Source organism: Cervus elaphus, chromosome 23, assembly GCF_910594005.1.
Source record: "Cervus elaphus chromosome 23, mCerEla1.1, whole genome shotgun sequence".
NCBI classification, from domain to species: Eukaryota; Metazoa; Chordata; class Mammalia; order Artiodactyla; family Cervidae; genus Cervus; species Cervus elaphus.
Genome location: NC_057837.1, coordinates 51,808,818 through 51,829,362, shown reverse-complemented (window position 1 = coordinate 51,829,362; position 20,545 = coordinate 51,808,818). Strand labels below are relative to the sequence as shown.

Here is a 20,545-nt window from a genome sequence, read left to right as displayed (position 1 = left end):
TTCCAAGGAAAACCATTCAACATCACAAGTACAAGTCTATGTACAACATATGTACAAGTTATGTACAACATCACATAAACAAGTCTATGCCCAAACCACTGAGAGCAAAGCAGCTGAAGTTGGCCGGTTAGATGACCTACAGCACATTGAAGAATTAACACCAAAGAAAGATGTCCTTTTCATCATAGGGGATTGGAACGCAAAAGTAGGAAGTCAAGAAATACCTGGAATAACAGGGAAGTTTGGCCTTGGAGTGAAAAATGAAGCAGGGAAAAGGCTAATAGAGTTTTGTCAAGAGAACAAGCTGGTCATAGCAAACCTTTTCCAATAACCTCAGAGATGACTCCACACATGGATATCACCAGACAGTCAACACTGAAATCAGACTGATATATTCTTTGCAGCCAAAGATGAAGAAGCTCTACAGAGTCAGCAAAACAAGACCTGGAGCTGACTGTGGCTCAGATCATCAGCTCCTTATTGCAAAATTCAGGCTAAACTGAACAAAGTAGGGAAAAACCACTAGGCAATTTAGCTATGACATAAATCAAATCCCTTATGACTATACAGTGGAAGTGACAAATAGATTCAAGGGATTAGAACTGACAGAGTGCCTGAAGAACTATGGACACAGGTATGTTACAATGTATATGAGGCAGTGACCAAAATTACTCCAAAGAAAAAGAAATGCTAGAAGGCAAAGTGGTTGTCTGAGGAGGCTTTACAAATAACTGAGGAAAGAAGAGAAGTAAAAGGCAAGAGAGAAAGGGAAAGATATACCCAACTGAATGAGAGTTTCAGAGAATACCAGGCGAGATAAGAAGGCCTTCTTAAATGAACAATGCAAAGAAACAGAGGAAAACAACAGAATGGGAAAAATTAGAGATCTCTTCAAGAAAACTGGAGATATCAAGGGAACATTTCATGCAAGAATGGTCATGACAAAGGAAAGAAACAGTAAGGACCTGACAGAAGCAGAAGAGATTAAGAAAAGGTGGCAAGAATACACAGAAGAACTATATAAAAAAATGACCTGGATAACCATGATGGTGTGGTCACTCACCTAGAGTTGAATATCATGGAGTATGAGGTCAAATGGGCTGTAGGAAGCATTACTACAAGCAAAGTTAGAAAAGGAGACAGAATTCCAGCTGAGCTATTTAAAATTCTAAAATCTGATGCTTTTAAAGCACCATACTCAATATGTCAGCAAATCTGGAAAAGTGAGCTGTGGCCACAGGATTGGAAAAGGTCAGTTTTCATTCCAATCTCAAAAAAGGGCAATGCCAAAGAATGTTCAAACCACCATACAACTGCTCTCATTTTACATGCTAGCAAGGTTATGCTCAAAATCTTTCAAGCTAAGCTTCAGCAGTATGTGAACCGAGCACATTCAGATATACAAGCTGGGTTTCAAAGAGACAGGAACCAGAGATCAAATTGCCAACATTTGTTGGATCATGGAAAAGGAAGGGAGTTCTACTTCACTGACTATGGACTTCTGCTTCACTGACTATGCTAAAGCCTCTGTGTGGTTCACAACAAACTGGAAAATTCTTACAGAGATGAAGTACCAGACCACCTTACCTGTATCCTGAGAAACCTGTATGTGGGTCAAGAAGCAACAGGTACCTCCAATTAAAATAAATAAATTTAAAAAAAAAAGCAGCAACAGATAGAACCAGACATGAAACAACGGACTGGTTCACAATTGGGAAAGGAGTACATCAAGGCTGTATATTGTCACCCTGCTTATTTAACTTATATGCAGAGTAAATCATGCAAAATGCCACGCTGGATGAATCATAAGTTGGAAAGATTGCTAGGAGAAATATCAACAAGCTCAGATATGCAGATGATACCACTCTAATAGCAGAAAGTGAAGAGGAACTAAAGAGCCTCTTGATGAAGGTGAAAGAACAGAGTGAAAAGGCTGGCTTGAAACTCAACATTAAAAAAACTAAGACCATAGCATCCAGTCCCATCACTTCATGGCAAATAGAAGGGGAAAAAATGGAAGGAGTGATAGACTCTTTGAGAGTACCATAGACCACAAGGAGATCAAACCAGTTAATCCTAAAGGAAATCAACCCTGAATATTCACTGGAAGGACTGATGCTGAAGCAGAAGCTCCAATACTTTGGCCACCTGATACAAAGAGCTGACTCACTGGAAAAGCCCCTGATGCTGGGAAAGATTGAAGGCAAAGGAGAAGGTGTGGCAGAGGAAGAGATGGTCAGATAGTATCATTAATTGAATGGACATGAATCTGAACAAACTCCAGGAGATAATGGAGGACAGAGGAGCATAGCAGGCTATAGTCCATGAAATCAAAAAGAGTCAGACACAATTTAGCAACTGAACAAAAACAACAACAAGAGGCATCAGTGGTCTGCTAAGCATCAGCAGAGGCTATGAAATCACATCACAAGATGTGATCACTCCACAGTGCAGAGGTCCCAAATCCAAACCCGCAGTTACCTGAGAACTTCACTTTGCCCAGGATGTGGTAGATGTTTCCAGAGAATGGACTCGGCTTGATGGAGGACTGAATTGCTGGTGGAGGAATAGGACAGGGTTGTTACTTATCTGGGGGCAGAGGCCAAGGCCAGGGCAGCACAGCTGGGAGGGTTAGACACTAGAAAGGCGCCTCCTCTAGGGTTCACAGGTACTCACACCAGTTCCTCCCCCAGCGGCTCTGCCACTGTACCCAGGGGATGGGACACCTGGGTCCTCAAATTCCTCTGCTTCCTTTCAGACCCAAATGGTAAGAAGAGATAGCACACTGGAAATCAAAATGGTGCCAGAAAGTGGGGACAACTCTGGGGGACTCTTTTACCGGTGCTGGGACATGTTCCAGTCAAGGCTTACCTTTACACTTGGCCACAAAGCGAGTCTTCTCCAAGGGACGACCAAACCATACACAGATCTGAACCATCAATGGAAAGACTGATCCAGCATCAAATTTACCTTCATACCTTAAAAGGTTTAAAAAATTATAAATATAAGTAATTGGGGCTTTGAGTGTTATTACATACTACATTCGATAGAACTGTGTATTATCATATTTGAATTCTCCTATACTCATATTCCATTTTGTGTACAAAACACCTATTTGAAAGCATTTATGTTTCTTTCATCTTGAGATTGGAAAGCATGTTTGCCCCTTCAGAGAAGGAAGAGGAGACTAGCAATTTCTTCAAGTCAAAGACCTCTTCTATTTTTGAAGCTTGCAAGTATCCCAGCTGGGATTAGGGGTCCCTCCTCGTATCCTTTGGCCCTTACTCAGGATCCCCTCCCACTTTCTTCTGGGCTCCCATTATGCCAATTCCAGTTGAGCTATTTCAAATCCTAAAAGATGATGCTATGAAAGTGTTGCACTCAATATGCCAGCAAATATGAAAAATTCAGCAGTGGCCACAGGACTAGAAAGGGTCAGTTTTCATCCTAATTCCAAAGAAGAGCAATGCCAAAGAATGCTCAAACTACCACACAATTGCACTCATTTCACATGCTAGCAAAGTAATGCTCAAAATTCTCCAAGCGAGGCTTCAACAGTACATGAACTGAGAACTTCCAGATATTCAAGCTGGAAGGCAGAGGAACCAGAAATCAAATAGCCAATATCCACTGGTTCATAGAAAAAGCAAGAGAACTCCAGAAACACATCTACTACTGCTTCATTGACTATGCTAAAGCTTTTGACTGTGTGGATCACAACAAACTGTGCAAATTCTTAGAGATGGGAATATCAGACAGACCACCTTACCTGCCTCTTGCAAAACCTGTACGCAGGTCAAAAAGCAACAGTTACAGCCAGACACTGAACAACGGACTAGTTCAAAATTGGGAAAGGAGTACCTCAAGGCTGAATATTGTCACCCTGCTTATTTAACTTATATGCAGAGTACATCATGAGATACACACACTGGATGAATGAAGCACAAGCTGGAATCAAGATTGCCAGAAGAAATATCAATAACCTCAGATATGCAGACGACACCACCCTTACGGCAGAAAGCAAAGAGGGACGAAAGAGCCTCTTGATGAAGGTGAAAGAGTAGGGTGAAAAAGCTGGCTTAAAACTCAACATTCAAAAAACTAAGATCATGGCATTCAGTCTCATCACTTCATGGCAAATAGATGGGTTAACAATGGAAACAGTGAGAGACTTTATTTTCTTGGGCTCCAAAATCACTGCAGATGGTGACTGCAGCCACAAAATTAAAAGACGCTTGCTCCTTGGAAGAAAAGCTATGATAAATCTAGACTGCGTATTAAAAAGCAGAGACATTACTTCGCCAACAAAGGTCCGTCTAGTCAAAGCTATGGTTTTTCCAGTAGTCATGTATGCATATGAGAGTTGGACCATAAAGAACACTGAACATTGAAGAACTGATGCTTTTGAGCTGTGGTGTTGCAGAAGACTCTTGAGAGGCCCTTGGACAGAAAGGAGATCAAACCAGTCAATCCTAAAGGAAATAAATCCTGAATATTCATCACAAGGATTGATGCTGAAGCTGAAGTTCCAGTACTTTGGCCACCTGATGCGAAGAGCCGACTCATTGGAAAAGACCCTGATGCTGGGAAAGATTGAAGGCAGGACAGGAAGGGGATGACAGAGGATGAGATGGTTGGATGGCATCACTGACTCAATGGACATGAGTTTGATCTAGCTCCAGGAGATGGTGAAGGACAGGGAAGCCTGGCGTGCTGCAGTCCATGGGGTCACAAAGAGTTGGACACAACTGAGTGACTGAACAATGACAATAACACCTATTCTTTAAAACCTAAACAAGCCTCCCAAATACTATGTTAACTCTTTGTCACATTTGATGCAAACACTTTCTTACATTCTATTGTATTTTCTGATTAGTCTTCTTTGTTTCAAAATTGCACTGCAGTTTTGAATTTTATACTGTTGAAAATAGCTCACTTTTTGCTATTTCTTTAAAGCAAGGTGGTGGCATAACAATTTTCCAAGACTGTTCTCTGGAGACCATGGGCTCCTCGGGCTTCTATGTTCAGAGTTGCATCCTTAGGAGAATTTGGAGGGGCCAAGGGAAGAGTACAAGGTTTCCTTCCAGACTAGGAACAAGCTGCTCTGCCAGGGGAGGTAGGTGTGGGGTCAATGACTAGAGAGGGCTGTGAGAGGGGAATGGCTGAGACTCTGCACATCACAAAGCTGAGTACATCCTAGAGCTAATAAAGCCTGTTCACTCTGAGGTCATGGCCCTCATCCAAGGAGAGAGGGGAGTTATGTACAGGGATGAGCAGGAGTCTGATGATGGTGATCTTGATAAAAGAGTAATTTATCTGATTCCTTGGAAAAGGGCATGGCAGCCCACTCCAGTGTTCTTGCCGGAGAATTCCATGGACAGAGAAACCTGGTGGGTTACAGTCCACCAGGGGTCGCAAAGACTTGGACACGACTGAGTGACTAACACACACACACAAGTGTGCATGCTCCCTGAGGCACCAGGTAGAGATGGCAGAAGTCTCAGGACTAAGCCCAGAGGCCTAGTTTTGGCAGCACAAAGGTCAGTAGCTACAGCCACTGTAGAGAAGCGTTTCACCCCAGAAGCTCCAGCTTTTTTTTTTTTTTTTTAGCTAAGATATTACTGCCTTGTTTAGGTACAAGGAATTATCCACTTACCCACTATTTAATTATGATGTGACTCAAACCAGAGGTTCCTTCTAAGAATAAGCATGAAAATTTTCAATTTTACATATCGATCTGCATTTTAAAATAGAATAGTACTGGTTGTACTATTCTATTTTAAAAAATAGTACTCATGGCTGAGGGGTAAGGATAATAAAGAGGTGGCTGAGAGAAGTGAGTAAGGATAATAGAGATGATTCAGACCAACATGAGGGATCGATTTTGGCTTGCCTTGAACCTTCAGCACAGCAAGCCTAGTTATCCTTCCCACACAGGGACAAGTGCAGCATGGCAGAGAAGAGCACAGTCTCCGCTGTACAGCAGAGATTAACACAGCTTGGTAAATCTACTATACTTAAAAAAAAAAGAAAAAGAGTACAAGCTCTGAGAGCCACACAACCTGAGTTTGAAACCCAACTCTTTGATTTACTAGCTGTGTGACTTTGGACAAGACATTTAACTCCTGGCTGCCTCAGTTACCTTGTCTCTAAAATGAAGAAACTAATGAAATCCACTTTGGGGCCTGGTTTGAGGATTAATGAGATAACACAGGCTGAACTCTTAAGAGTGGCACTGTGAACTGAACTTTCTGTGATGAAGGAAACGTTCTGGATCTGTACTGTCCCACAGGAGCTGCTAGTTATAGTTAAGCAGGTGAATAGGGTCTTGTGTGACTAAAGACTAAATTCTAAATTTTACCTCATTTTTATTAATATATATTTAATTTTATTAAGTAGCCAAATGTGGCCAGTGGCTGCTATACTGGAGAACAAAGTCTTAGAACAATGTGTAGCACAGAGTAAGTGCTCAAGTGATGCTGGAAATATGACGACAGTGCACTTCACACTCTCTTTTCTCCTCTGCTCCCCTGAATCCGGAGGACAGGTTTAGGCTGGGAGGCCACCTGCAGAGAAGAGAACATCCTCTGGGCCACAATAGCAGGCAACCTATCTGTCAGATGGGAACTCCAGAGGACTGACTATTCTCAGGAGTGACTCTTTCACTCAGAAGGGTCATAACTCCTTGGTTCCATGCCAGCTACCTCACTCTTACCAGAGGTTAGAGGCAACAAAGGACGTCACTGTGCTTAGTACTCACAAGATGACTCCTTAAGTCTCAACATTCAGCAAGGGTCTCAATTTGAGACCGAGTTGTGGATCACTGGGATTCTAATAAGGCCAGGAGCTACCGGGACTTCAGGCCACTGCAACTGCCATTGTCACCCTCCCAGAGCACACCTGGTATTTTCACTTTTTCTTTTCTGTAAATAATCATTGAGTTTACAAAGAAATCTTAGCTATTTTTCAGTGATAATACTTGCCAGCCAGGGTACATTAAATATCGAGATCGTAGCATCTGAGGACTTGAAAAACTATTCTCTGAGAGAATCAGTTCAATGTCTTCATTCCTTTAAAAACATACAGAAAACCCAGGTTAGTCAGAACTATCAAACTTAACCTGCACATTTTCCTTCCCTTCCACACCCCTGTATACACACACAAGTACATACATATATACTTTTTTCTGTTATTTCACCCTTATATACTTTAATATGCATCTCTAGAAACAAGCAGATTTTCACTAATTCTCACCTAAGGAATTTAATATGGAGGACCAGCAGCCTTGGTATCTCCTGGGAGCTTGCTAGAAATGCAGGATCTCTAGACTACTCCAGACCTACTAAATCAGAACCCTCATTTTAATAAGATCCCCAAGAGGTTCATATGCATGCTAAAGTTGGAAACTATTGATCTAACAATATACATCCATTTTCAAATTTCTCCCTTTAGGGGGGGACAGGGCACTCAGGGTCCAATCAAGGATCGTTCATTGAATTTATAACTTTAATTTTCCTTCAATCTGGAAAAAATACCTCCAACTTTTTGTTTCTCAAGGAATTGACAATTTTGAAGAGTACATGGTCAGCTGTCTTGTGTCTCACAACCTGGATTTGTCTGGTTGCTCCTCATGATTAGATTCATTTAAACACTCATGACAAGAGTAATGGCCGAGTGATGTGTTCTTCCCACAGTGTCATATGAAGGAAGCACATGATTCACTTCGTCCCATTAGTGCTCTTGCTAAGTTTAATATTTTGGTCAATGTCATGTCTTCTAGATTAGACCTTTTCATTGTGAAGGTAGTTTTCCCTCTTTGGAAGCAGTAAATAGTCTATGGAGTGACAGATACTTTCAGTCAAGTGAATATCCTTTTCCTCAACAATCTGTCATCCACTACTTTTAGCATCCACTGATAATTCTTGCCTAAATCAAGTTATTATATGAAAGGTTACAAAATGGTGTCTTTCCAGTTCTATAAACTCTTATTTATTAGCTAGCATTCTTCTATAGAGCAGAGCTTTACTGTTCCGTCCCCCTCCCTTTTTTATTTTTTTAATATCACCATAGACTCATTTTATTCCATGTGCTATAATCCATTAGTATCATGGTTCTCTCATACAACAACTCAAGTTGTCCCAAACTCAAGTGGGACAAACTTCTTAAGCTAGCTTCCGTATCCTTTTGAAATATCTCCACTAGTTTTTTAATACTTCCCTGCCTTTCTGGCATATAATGCACTAGGCTCACATTGTACTTTCACTGCCTAAATTGCAATCAACCAGTTCTCCAAGGAAACCAGATACCTTTTAGTGGGGACTGGTACTTAGAGATTAAGATCTAGAGGTAAAGGTATTAATTGCTACTGTGGTATTATTTTTGGTCCGTTTTAATGGAAAGAGGGAATATGCATTTTTTTGAACTAATGAATTTATATTGAGTCCCCCATTCAACTCCGACATCGGCAGGGTTTTTCCTTACTGTTCCCATTTCATATTTATAATCTCCCTTCCCTAATGTTGTTTGGAATTCGGGTTCCAACAGAGGATTATGTTCAAAAGTTACTTGAATTATTTTGTGTGTGTATGGTTGTTATTACTTTGATATACAGATGGATTCACTTTTTGTATTTTTTCCTCCTTGTTGACCTAATTTTTGAATATGTAGAATATCTGCAATGCTCAAAGGTCGAAACTATATAAAAAATATACAACTCTTAGTATCCTTACATAAAAAGTCACTAATTTTCTATTTTTAGGTTGTAACTAGAACCCAACTCTACGAATTAAAGATATAATTTCCCTGTGTTTTTATGCTATTTCTCTTGTATCTTAATATAAAGAACCCTGAGAGAGTCTTGACTTGAATCCTTTAATGAATGAGAATGTGAATGCATCAAAAATAAAACATCTCAAAACAGTACAGGATGCTGACATGTGGAATCCTCTTGGTGATTTCTACACAGCATCAAAAGCACTTGTTCAAGACCTGGCTTCCGTAAATGCTCAGGTCTTAGATACAGTGGAAAGACCCAATGGGTCACAGACAGCATGCTGTATCTGAGAAAGTGGTCCGTCCTACAGAGTGAAGTGACTGTTAAGTTTACCTGGTGACAATCCCGTTTTCTGCAAGAATGAAGGCTGCAGAAGGATTGGCAGCTCTGATGAGGCTCTGCAGCTGAACAAGGAGAGGGTGCCTCTGCTCCATAGTGTGACTGGTGAATACCACATTACTAACCAGGCCTGCGGAATAAAACCAAAAACAACTCAGCCTTCAGAGTTCTGACTGGGGCTGAGGGTTTGCACAAATGTGAGCCCTTGCCCCCTCCCCTGATCATCCCCTTTAGCAGCCCCCTCATGTAGACACACACCCTTGCCCCTCAATACTGATATAACAGCCATCATTCTGTTCTTTCTGCAACCTCTGGAAGTGAATGGCCTCAGCTCTGTAGCTGCCTGTCTTCCTAACCTCCTCCGTCTTCTTAATTTCACTTTGATACCTGGAGCTTTTTCATCAAATGGCCCTTTCCATATCCCATGAACCTCCTTAGGAACTGCTGCCAATGACTTTCACCAGTTCAGAACACATTTACCAACACAAACCGTATGTCAGGTGCTAATCATTCTTAAAGGGTGCACAGTCAAGAAGGCTCATCCATGGACTCACAATTACAAGATAAGTTCTAACAAAGATATTTACAGAGTGACACAGTAAGGATAGGTGGCCCATATAAAAAGATGCTGTGGAGTGGGCCACAATCACTCCCATACTTTTGTGAAAATACAGAAGTAAAATCCACAACACTATGACACTGCTGATAATTTGGAAATCAGAGAATTTAATCACATCCCAACATGCCAACACAATTATAATATCTCTTCCATATCTATTCTACATGGCTATGATCATCACATACACACCACTTCTACTATAGTGTCACCTGCATTTGTATGATTCAACCATTTTTACTGACAATAATGTGAACATGTCAAACATATATAAAAGTAGAAAAAAATAATGTAATGAATGCCCACATGCCCATCACCTGGCTTCAAGAATTACCAACATTTGTCTAATTGTATTTCTTCTATATCATACTCCCACCTTTTCGGCTTTCCTTGTCTTCCCCACGGGATGATTTTGAGGCTAATAACAGATGTCCTGTTATTGCATCCAAAATATTTCAGCATGTATTACCATAAGATAAGGACTCTTTAAAAAAATGAATGGGGCTTCCCTGATGGTCCAGTGGCTGAGAGTCTGCCTGCCAATGCAAGGGACACAGGTTCAATCCCTGCTCCAAGAAGATCCCACATGCTGCAGGGCAGCAAAGGCCACACACCCCAACTACTGAGCCTGTGTTCCAGAGCTCGCAAGCTGCAATTACTGAGCCCACTTGCTGCAACTACTAAACCAGCACACCTAGAGCCAATACTTTACAACAAGAGAAGCCACTGCAATGAGAAGCCCATCCACCACAATGAAGAGGAGCCCCTGCTCTATGCAACTAGAGAAAGCTGGCGTAAATCAATCAATCAATCATAAATAAATACAGCCATAAATAAATACACAAATCTTAATAAAAAGAATGATTAAGCAATAAATCTTAACATAAAATATCTAATCCATATTTAAATTTTTCTGACTCAAGAATATTTTCTTAGAATTAATTGTTTCGAACCAGGAATCAAAGCCCCCACATTATATTCCATTGATATATCACATAATTCTCTTTCAATCTATAGTTTCTCCTTATTTCTCTGTGATTTATTTGTTGAAGAACTGCTTCTTGTATATTTCTTGTAGTCTAGAGTTTGCTAATAGAATTCCATAGTGTTCCTTAACAGGTTAGATACTGTTTTATACTTCAATCTTTTAAAAAAAAGTTCTTGGTCTTTTTCAAACTTAAGTTGAATGCTTAATTCGTTATTTTAAAAAGCCATAATGAGATAGCACCTCACACCTGTTAGAATGGCTATGTTTTTAAAAAAGACAAGAAATAACAAGAGTTGGTGAGGATGTGGAGAAAAGGTAAACTTGTGCCCTCTTGTTGGAAATGTAAACGCTATAGTGGTACAGCTACTATGAAAAATAGGATGAAGATTCCTCAAAAAATCAAAAATAAAACCACCACATGATCCAACAATTCCACTTCTAGGCTGATACCAGAAAGAAATGAAATCACTATCTTGAAGAGCTATTTGCACATCCAAGTTCATTGCAGCATTATTCACAATAGCCAAGCTATAGAAACAACCAACAACCTAAGTGTCCATTAGTGGATGAAGAAGATAAAAGATCAAGGCTGTATATTGTCACCCTGCTTATTTAACTTATATGCAGAGTAAATCATGCAAAATGAGGGGCTGGATGAAGCGCAAGCTGCAATCAAGATTCCTGGAAGAAATATCAACAACCTCAAATATTCAGATGATACCACACTAATGGCAGAAAGCAAAGAGGAAGTAACTTCTTGATGAATGTGAAAGAACAAAGTGAAAAAGCTGGCATAAAACTTCAACATACAAAAAACTAAGATTATGATCTCCCTTAGAGGAGGGGTGGCCATGGAAGAGATAGATAGCATCACCAACTCAATGGACATGAGTCTGAACAAACTCCAGGAGGTACTAAAGGACAGGGATGCCTAGTGTGCTGCAGTCCTTCGGGTAGCAAAGAGTCAGACAAGACCTAGCAACTGAACAACAATAACAAATTCAACTCTGCTGTTATTAACATCATCTCTTTTTGTTTGCATTCGTCTGTTATATCTTCGTCCATTCTTTTATCACCATCCTTAGTTTTAGATGATCTTGTGTAGAACATCATATAATTTAATTTGATTTTTTGGTTTAATCTGAGATAATTTTCCTTTTAAGAGGTGTTTAATCCATTTACAGAGAAGGAAATGGCAACCCACTCCAATATTCTTGCTTGGAGAATTCCATGGACAGAGAGAGGAGCCTGGTGGGCCACAGTCCATGGGGTCGCAAAGAGTCGGACATGACTGACAGCACAGCATATCCCACTTATCCCATTTAACGGTACTTTGAGCCTATCACCTTGTTTATGTTGAATTCTGTTTAAAAACTTTTTTTTTAACCTTTACCAGTATGATCCTACATTCTGTTTTCTGCTTTCCTTCTGATAACTAAAGTCTGTTTTAAGTTCTTAGGATAGCTATTCTGTCACCTTTAAACAATGTCTTTTGAGTTTTCCGCATGAGAGACAGGGAAGTTCATGTACCTTTTAATTCATCCCACTTCTCCACCATCACATTCTGGCTGGTTATATTAATAATTTTATAGTTTCTCCAAGTGGGTATTTTTATATCTTTAAAGAGTATAAATACTCTGTATAACTTGATTTAACAACTTTAAAATTTACTGATCTCCCACTTGAGAAAATGTACAGATAACCTCTCTTACTGCTTCCTAATATTTTATTAAATATGAGTTCATTAAAAAAATATGAGTTCATTTATAGGTTTTTGAGATTTTCAACATTTATATTCTATTTTGTAATAGCATTCTCATAGATGTTGTAATTAGTTCTGTATCTAAAAAAGATTTAATGCTCATCATTAATCTTTTCACTAACAGAGACTAGTTTTATAAATAATTAGTTCATAAGTGAATGTTTCTAAGTTGTAAGACTTCAGCTTTCCTAAGTAACCTTATAACTGTAGGACTCTGAATAATGAGTATTCAGTACAGAGGACTCTTACCAATACTATTTACTTCAATAAAGTGTTTGGTTTTTTAAAAAATTAGCTATACTTAGTTTTTGAGGGCAAAAGTCATAATGTATGGAAGGGTTCACAAGAGAAAACAAATTCCCTTTCTCCCCGGCTACCTACTACCTTCCCCTGAAGACAACCGCATTTATCAGAGTCTTCTTCCAGGTATATGCTGAATTTATACAAGCAAATGTGTATATATACATTTTCCCCATGATTAGTGGCATATTATACTATTCTGTACTTTGTTCACTAGCTTACTTCTTCTTTAAGATCTTTTCTAATACCTTACCACCCCAATCCTCCCCTCATGCCACCCTGCTGTCTCCGTTTCTTTAAACCTAGGACAGCACCTTTGAATAGCATGGGCGATGCTTAAAATATGATTTATATTTTCATTTATCTTCTTATTTGTAAAAAGACAGCATAAAGATGAAATCATGAGTTTTAGGGTCAAGAAAATCGGAGTGTGAATTCTGGGTTCTACTAATTATTCATAGATAACATTAGGCAAATTGCTCAACTTTCTCTCTGAGCCCCAATTCCTCCTCTGTTAGATGGGAATATGTACCTCCAGGTTATCGGTGAAATGCTTATCATAGGCTACAGAAAGTAAGAACTCATTAAATGTAACCTGACACTACTACCACCACCATCATCTACACCAAGGAGACTGGACTGATCCATCCCTCAGACTGACAGGGATGGCTGTAGCACGTGGACCTTAGTTAGCCACAGCAACACGCAGGAGGCTAAGTCATGTGACTCTCACCAGTTTAGGTTATTGAGCCCATGGTTTAGATGAGTGGCTATCACTAGTTTGAAAGCAGCTTCCAGGATCCCTGGCTTCGGCCTCTGCCTCTGGTCTGGGGCAGAAGTCAGTGATACTTCCTTTCACCAATTATACTTAAAAAGTGTTCTCAAACTCTAAAGATTGACTCTAACCTCATAACCATATTCCATTCACAACCAGGGAGCAGGGGTTAGGAGATTGATGTCAATGGTCATGTGTTACGATGGGACAAGGCACACACAAAGGGTATGCTGTCACTGTTCAGTTGCTAAGTCATATTCAACTCTTCGTGACTCCATGGACTGCAGCATGCCAGGCTTTCCTGTCCATCACCATCTCCCAGAGTTTGCTCAAACTCTGCTCAACGTCCATTGAGTTGATGATGCCATGCAACCATCTCATCCTCTGTTGTCCCCTTCTGCTCTTGCCTTCAATCTTTCCCAGCATCAATGAGTTGACTCTTCACATCAGGTGGCCAAAGTATTGGAGCTTCAGCTTCAGCATCAGTCCTTCCAATGAATATTCAGGATCGATTTCCTTTAGGATTGACTGGCTTGGATCTCTTTGCAGTCCAACGGACTGTCAAGATCTTTTCCAGCACCACAGTTAGAAAGCATCAATTATTTGGCATTCAGCCTTCTGTATAGTCCAACTCTCACATCCATACATGACTGCTGGAAAAACCATAGCTTTGACTATATAGACCTTTGTTGGCAAAGTGGTATCTCTACTTTTTAAAACGTGATCTGGGCTTGTCATAGCTTTCTTTCCTAGGAGTAAGCATATTTTAATTTCATGGCTGCAGTCACATCAACAATGATTTTGGAAAATAAAAAATTTCCCCCCAAATAAAATCTGTCACTCCTTCCACTTTTTCCCTTTCTATTTGCCACAATCTTGATTTTTTGAACTGTTGAGTTTCAAGCCAGCTTTTTCATTCTCCTCTTTCACCCTTATCAAGAGGCTCTTTAGTTCCTCTTTACTTTCTGCCATTAAAATGGTATATCTTCACAGCTGAGGCTGTTGATTATTTTCCCCAGCAATCCTGATGCTAGTTTGTGATTCATCCAGCCCATCATTTAGCATGATGTACACAAAAGGTATATAACATGTCTAAGACTGTAAATGTCAGGAAGTAAGGCTCAACTGCTGAGCACAGAATCTGCTTCCTGGGTTCCTAACAAGCTATTTGGGAATCTATTGGTTTTTTGGTTCGGAGACATGAATCCTGCTCTTCTCAAGTATCTGTTAGTGCTCCATAGCAAGTCAGTCAGCCTTAGGCAAATACAGCCCATCTGCCTCTGCAGAGTGCTCGAGAGACCCCTGAGGATTCAAAGGCGAGTTTCCCCGGTGGCTTCCCCTGACATTCAAGTGGTCACTTGGTAAGGGCACACTGACTGCTGAATTCCCCAAACCTGGGCCATGGTGCATCCTCCACTCTCAGTCCCTGCTACCATTTGCCTAGTTTAGACTACTGCTCTTTACTAGGTTAGTGCTCATTCTCTCCACTTCCAGGCTTCCTTTACTACAATTCATTCTTTCTCCTGTAGTCAGAGTAATCTTTCAAAAATGTAAATCTGATCAAATAATTTCCCCACTTAACACATTTAAAGCATCCCAATTACTTGTAGGCTGATATCTAAACTTCTTGGCCAGTCTGACCTACCCGCATGCTGCACTTCTTCAGGGCTCTAGTCACCATCAGGTCTTTTCTCCTGCTGTTTCTTCTGTCTGGAACTATCTTTTCCCTCCTTTCTTTTTTGGAGGGCCAACTCCTACTTCAGGTTGTAGACAATTTAAATAGCACCTCTTCCAGAAGACTTTCCTAATCCCTCAGGACTGGGTTAGAGCAGGTATTGGGTAAAGATTTGCTGAACAGATGAATAAATGAACTAAGTATAATAAAAGGCACATGCAACTTGACCTCTGAGGCAGCTGCCTAAGCAACTAAGCTGTGGGTACACATGCCAAAAATTTTCCCACTTGCAAGTCTGAGCAAGTATCATTCATCAGACAGCCATTTTAAAACGTAGCTAAGATTAGATATACATATTTTGGTGCAAAATTCATTAAGGTATGAAAAGGTTCAGTATAAAGTTTCTTCTTCCCTTCTCTGCCACCCTGAACCTTACTTCTCCCCAGAGGCAACCACTAACAAGCAGATTTGGGGTATGTCTCCTCAGACAGTCTATGCATATACAAGTATAGAGGAATATACAAAACCGTATTTTCTTAACAACTACTTCTACACTTAAAACTTCTATCCCCTAGGTTTTCAGGTATGGCCTAGATATGGTAATAGCATAAGACTTAGAAATTCAAATGCAGAGTATGTCTACTTTTTATTTATTCTATTTTAAAAAGGCTCGTCACATGCCTTGCTGGTCATAAGCTTTAACATTAAGATGGACCATCTGCACTCAGAGTGTCAGAGAAGCCTCCTAAGAAAGGTGACACTGGTAGTGCCTGTGCTCCCATTCCCATTTAAAAAGGTCACTCTGGAGGCTGCGGGTAGGCAACGAGGACAGTCTGGGGAGCTTACTGCCAGAACCCCATGTCCTGGTGCAGCTACAGGAAGTGGCTGGGGCCTCTGGAACCTAAGTAAGACAAGGCTAGGCAGCCAGGCCCAGAATGTGGCACAGTGGGGAAGGAGGTAGGGTTCTAGAAGGGTCAGCACATTCCAGAGAGGGCAGTTATGAGAGCCAGCTCCTGCAAGGGTCCATGAAAGTCCCAGGGTGAAGACAAGAATACCTGTGGTGTATCTTGCAGTGAGGAGCCAGGAAAGGCTGAGAGATCTGCAAGGGCCCTTGGATTCTATTTAGTATCTTCTTGGGCAAAAGAAGCTGAAGAGTCAGTCTAATGCAAACATGCCAACCTGAGCAGCATGCACCAGAATCACAAGCTCAGGCTTGGCCTGCCTGAGAAAAAGTTAGGGTCTAAGTCTCTGACAGACACCTGCTCAAGTCCTGTTTGCCCCACGAGTATCATGTAGACAAACCCTGTGGGCTTTGGATTCTAGGTCAGGAATTGGACATAGAAAAGGGGCTTTGCTTTATGGAGAAACAAGCAAAAGGATTATCCCCAGCATTCCTTAGGCCAGCTATGCAAACTGCTACCTGCCAAGAGGAAATGCCATCATTAAGGCAAGGTACAGCAGTTATCTGGAGCACAAGGTGAAGAGGCCATCGTGGGCGGTTTCATCCTGCTTGGGCCATCCTTCTGCTATGTACAAAGGAATGGATACTTGGATTTAGCCAATGCCTCACGAGTCGGCTGTGAGTGAGCAGGCAGCCTGGCCTGGCCCATTCCCAAGAGTGGAGAAACATCTCTGAGGTCTGTTTGACCATCCCAGTCTGGCTAAAGGCTTCCAGCAGCCTAGAAGAAGTCAAACCTCACTTCGTCTATCTACAGATACTTCTTTTTTTATCATTTTTTATCACTAAGTTGTTGTACAGAAGATTTACAATATTATACTAGTTTCAGGTGTACAGCACAGTGATTCAGTTTTTTTTCCAGATAATACTCCTTTGAATGTTGTTATACAATAATGGCTCTAATTCTGTATCTGATACAATATAAACTTGTTGCTGTTTACACATAGGAGTCTTTAATCTCTTAATCCCACACACATAATTTGTCCCACCACACTTCTATCTCTCCTTTGGTAACCACCAGTTTTTTTTCTGTATCTGTGTAGTTGCTAAGTTGTGTCCGACTCTGCGACGCCATGGACTGTAGCCAGCCAGGCTCCCCTGTCCATGGGATTCTCCAGGCAAGAATACTGGAGTGGGTTGCCATTTCCTCCACCATATAGATACTTCTAAAAGCAGGTCATGGGAGCAAAATGTCTGCTCTCTGCTTTAAAGCTAGCATTATAATGAGCCGTGCTGGTCAATTAAACATTGAGATTATTCCCTAATCCTTGGATTTCTGTAATACACATCATTTTGTGGCTGCAATACAGTGCTTTTCTCACTGTAAAATAATCCCTTGTTATAAAAGCAATGAATCAGAGCTTGACTTATGAATAGGAGCAAAGGAGGCAAATGCTCCCTTGGGACATGAAATGTTTGTCTACCGGTGGCAGATTCCACCTCTAAGGGAGGCACTAAATCTCCAAGGAGAAAGAAATACTTGCCCTATCTCCTGTCTTCCCAGAAGGCCAGTGCTCATGATGAACCAGGTTGGATTAGTCTATAGGGTCCTCTGTGCCCAGATGTAAGGGGAAGATGTTTACTAAAGCATTATCACTTAACCAGCACCTTGCACTTCAGAAAACAGCATATATGGCCTCAAAGTCACCTGTCCACATCTGATCACATCCTTAGCTTTCTTTTTTTTAAGTTCCCTGACCAGGGATTGAACTTGGGCTGTGGTAGTGAAAGCACCAAGTCCTAACCACTGGACCACCAGGGAATTCCCCCTAGCTTTCTTTATATAAGCACAGAATTGACATACGTTGCCTTTGAACAATGAGTTGGAAGGCTGTGTTAATGAAATATGCCTACTAAATGCCAGACAGAACTCATTCTGTCTTGGCTTAAAAGGGCTATCCTCTTGTAATATTGGCCCAGGTTCATGCATGGTAAAGACAGAGCACTTCCCTAAGGTTCTTTGGCAAGGCAGCCTGATCACTTTTCCCACATGCAAAAAAGGTAGAAGGGCACTGAAGGAGAAAGTGTCAAGAAGCCAAGGGGCATTAGGGTGGCAAACATCGTGTGATCATGTGGTGGACATGGGGTGGACTATAGCCCACACCCTTGGCTTTGAGGATGACTTCCAAACATTTATCAAAGGATCAGACAGCTCTCCTTGGTTATCTCCTGGACCTATGTTTTCTCCTATGTAGTCTATTTCAAGGATATGTACCATCAACTTCCCCAATTTCCCAAGCTAGAAATCTAGAAGTCATTTTAGATACTTCTTGTTTCAATGTCCCTCCTCCAGCCTGTTACCACATCCTATTGACCCAGCCCTCATATAATCTCTTTGATCTACCTTGGGTGGACACTGTGGATAGACCCAGCCAATCTCCATTCAACTCTGCTTCTAGGGTGCAGTGGCTAAAAAGCAACAGGGGCCTCTAAAAAGCTGGACCTGAGACTCCTCAGTGCAGCAGTCAAACACATACATTCTTCTCTCCAGTGACCCAGTCTCCTGCTCTGCACAGCCTCCAGCTCAGCTCTTTCCCAAGACAACAGCTCTGCTAATGCTCTGTTGTCCCCATTCCCTGTAGGCTGGCAATGGGATCAGCAGGGCAAAACTGTGCTGGGGACACTGAGTTATTTCCTTCTGTCTGATTTCTACTTGCTGGGCTGCTTCAGGAAGCCCAGACTCCAGGTCTTTTGACAACAATAAGCATTTTATCACTACTGTAGAAAATTTAGAATTTACTCTGGGTCTCGAGCCACTATAGCTAATCTGACTAAAAAGTGCTGCTTCCAGACTGCCAGATGGTAGGACAATGCAAGATTGAGTACAACCTACAAGATGGGTGGATTTTTCTAAACATTATAAAGCAGATGTGGAAAATCTCAGTGTATGTAGGAGAGGGTTAAAGGAGAAGGTTCTACTGGGCCATACTCTGCACTCATGGGACAGAAGAAATGCATCAAAATCTTGCTGATTCGCAGGCTAGGAATACTTACTCAGTCAACTGACATTAGTTGGAAGGGAGGGCAGAGTTAAGTGCAGCTCAAAAGAGACGTTGACATGGCAATTTACTATCATTAAGAGACAAACTCTTGGAAGAAATCCACTTATCAAATATGATAACAGTAAAAAATGCCTGGATCAGTTTTGTTTTAGATTTCAGAATGGTAGGTGGGAACACATGAAGAAAAGTCTGTTGCATCTAAACAGAATTTGAAAGGCATGCAAGCAGGATGTAGAGCACATTGCTAGCACATTGTGCTAAGCACATTGCTTACCTTGCGAACACTGGTCAAGAAATTTAGGAAAGAGGAATCTACGGAGAGAAAAGAAATATTTAAAACAATTAATCTCAGAATTTTCACTGATTTCTCACAAAACTTTGACTATCACTAACATACAAAATGGCTTACTCAGTGGGGCAGCTGGCAGGCAACACTGAACATTAAGGATAGCCATGGCTATACAAAAGGTATTCATAGTTTTGAACCAGAGTTCCCTAAGCCAGAAACCCTAAAGAAGTCCCAACATAGCCAATTCTTGGTGGAATGTTGAACAGGAGATCCCTGTTCAACACCCAAGACTATAGGAAATGGAGAAAGAGAGATTGCTCTTTTTCTTTTACCCTGAAGAGGTACTGTCCTGTTAGTAAAGGGGAACTTTCAAGGGAAAATGAGAAAAATTACATTTGCCTAATTCTGCCAAGGGCCTTCAACAATGAAGTTGCCATATTTCCTGTTATGTGCACAACTAAATCCAGGTTCCCCTTTAATCTTTTTTGAAAAGCGTTTGTTTATTTATTTGGCTGTGTCTGGTGTTAGTTGTGGCAGGTAGGATCTTTCATTATGGCATGCAGACTCTCTAGTTGTGGCGCACAGGCTTAGATGCTCCACAACATGTGGGATCTTAGTTCATGGGTCAGGGGTCAAACCTGCATCCCTTGTATTACAAGGAGGATTCTTAACCACTGGACCACCACAGAAGACCCTGCACTCTTTAACCTTATTCTAAGCTCAAATGGTGAATGAAATGTAGGAAAGTGAATAGATTGAGGGTGACTAATTCCAAGTATGAGTTAACAACTGTAGCTCTATTATAGTAAGCTCCAGAGAAAAACTCAATATTCTTAGTGTTTTAAAACTTCTAAAACACCACAGTGCTCTTCTTGGTGAAGAAAGCCAATACTAATGAGAACAGCTATCTTTTATCAAAGGCTTTTACCATGGACTGGGCCCTGGGCAAGCAGTTCACATATACAATTTTATTCTCACATCCACCCTGTGCCTTGGGTACTTAAAAGCTGCAAACAACAACAACAACAACAACAAATGTTCTAGAAAAGCTGCAAACAGTGGGTTCAT

At 40.9% G+C, this 20,545-nt stretch overlaps 1 protein-coding gene across 2 annotated transcripts in view; it reads right to left on the bottom strand.

Annotated features, from left to right (window-relative positions):
- Positions 1-20,545, bottom strand: part of DNAAF9 (dynein axonemal assembly factor 9) — a 172,294-nt gene that overhangs the window by 9,395 nt on the left and 142,354 nt on the right. For both annotated transcript variants that reach the window (XM_043885152.1, XM_043885153.1), the window contains exons 29-33: positions 19,463-19,500; positions 9,107-9,242; positions 6,984-7,070; positions 2,872-2,978; positions 2,482-2,556 (exon numbers count right to left, since the gene is read on the bottom strand). In XM_043885152.1, the coding sequence (XP_043741087.1) occupies positions 2,482-2,556; positions 2,872-2,978; positions 6,984-7,070; positions 9,107-9,242; positions 19,463-19,500 (443 nt within the window). The remainder of the gene's footprint in view (positions 1-2,481; positions 2,557-2,871; positions 2,979-6,983; positions 7,071-9,106; positions 9,243-19,462; positions 19,501-20,545) is intronic.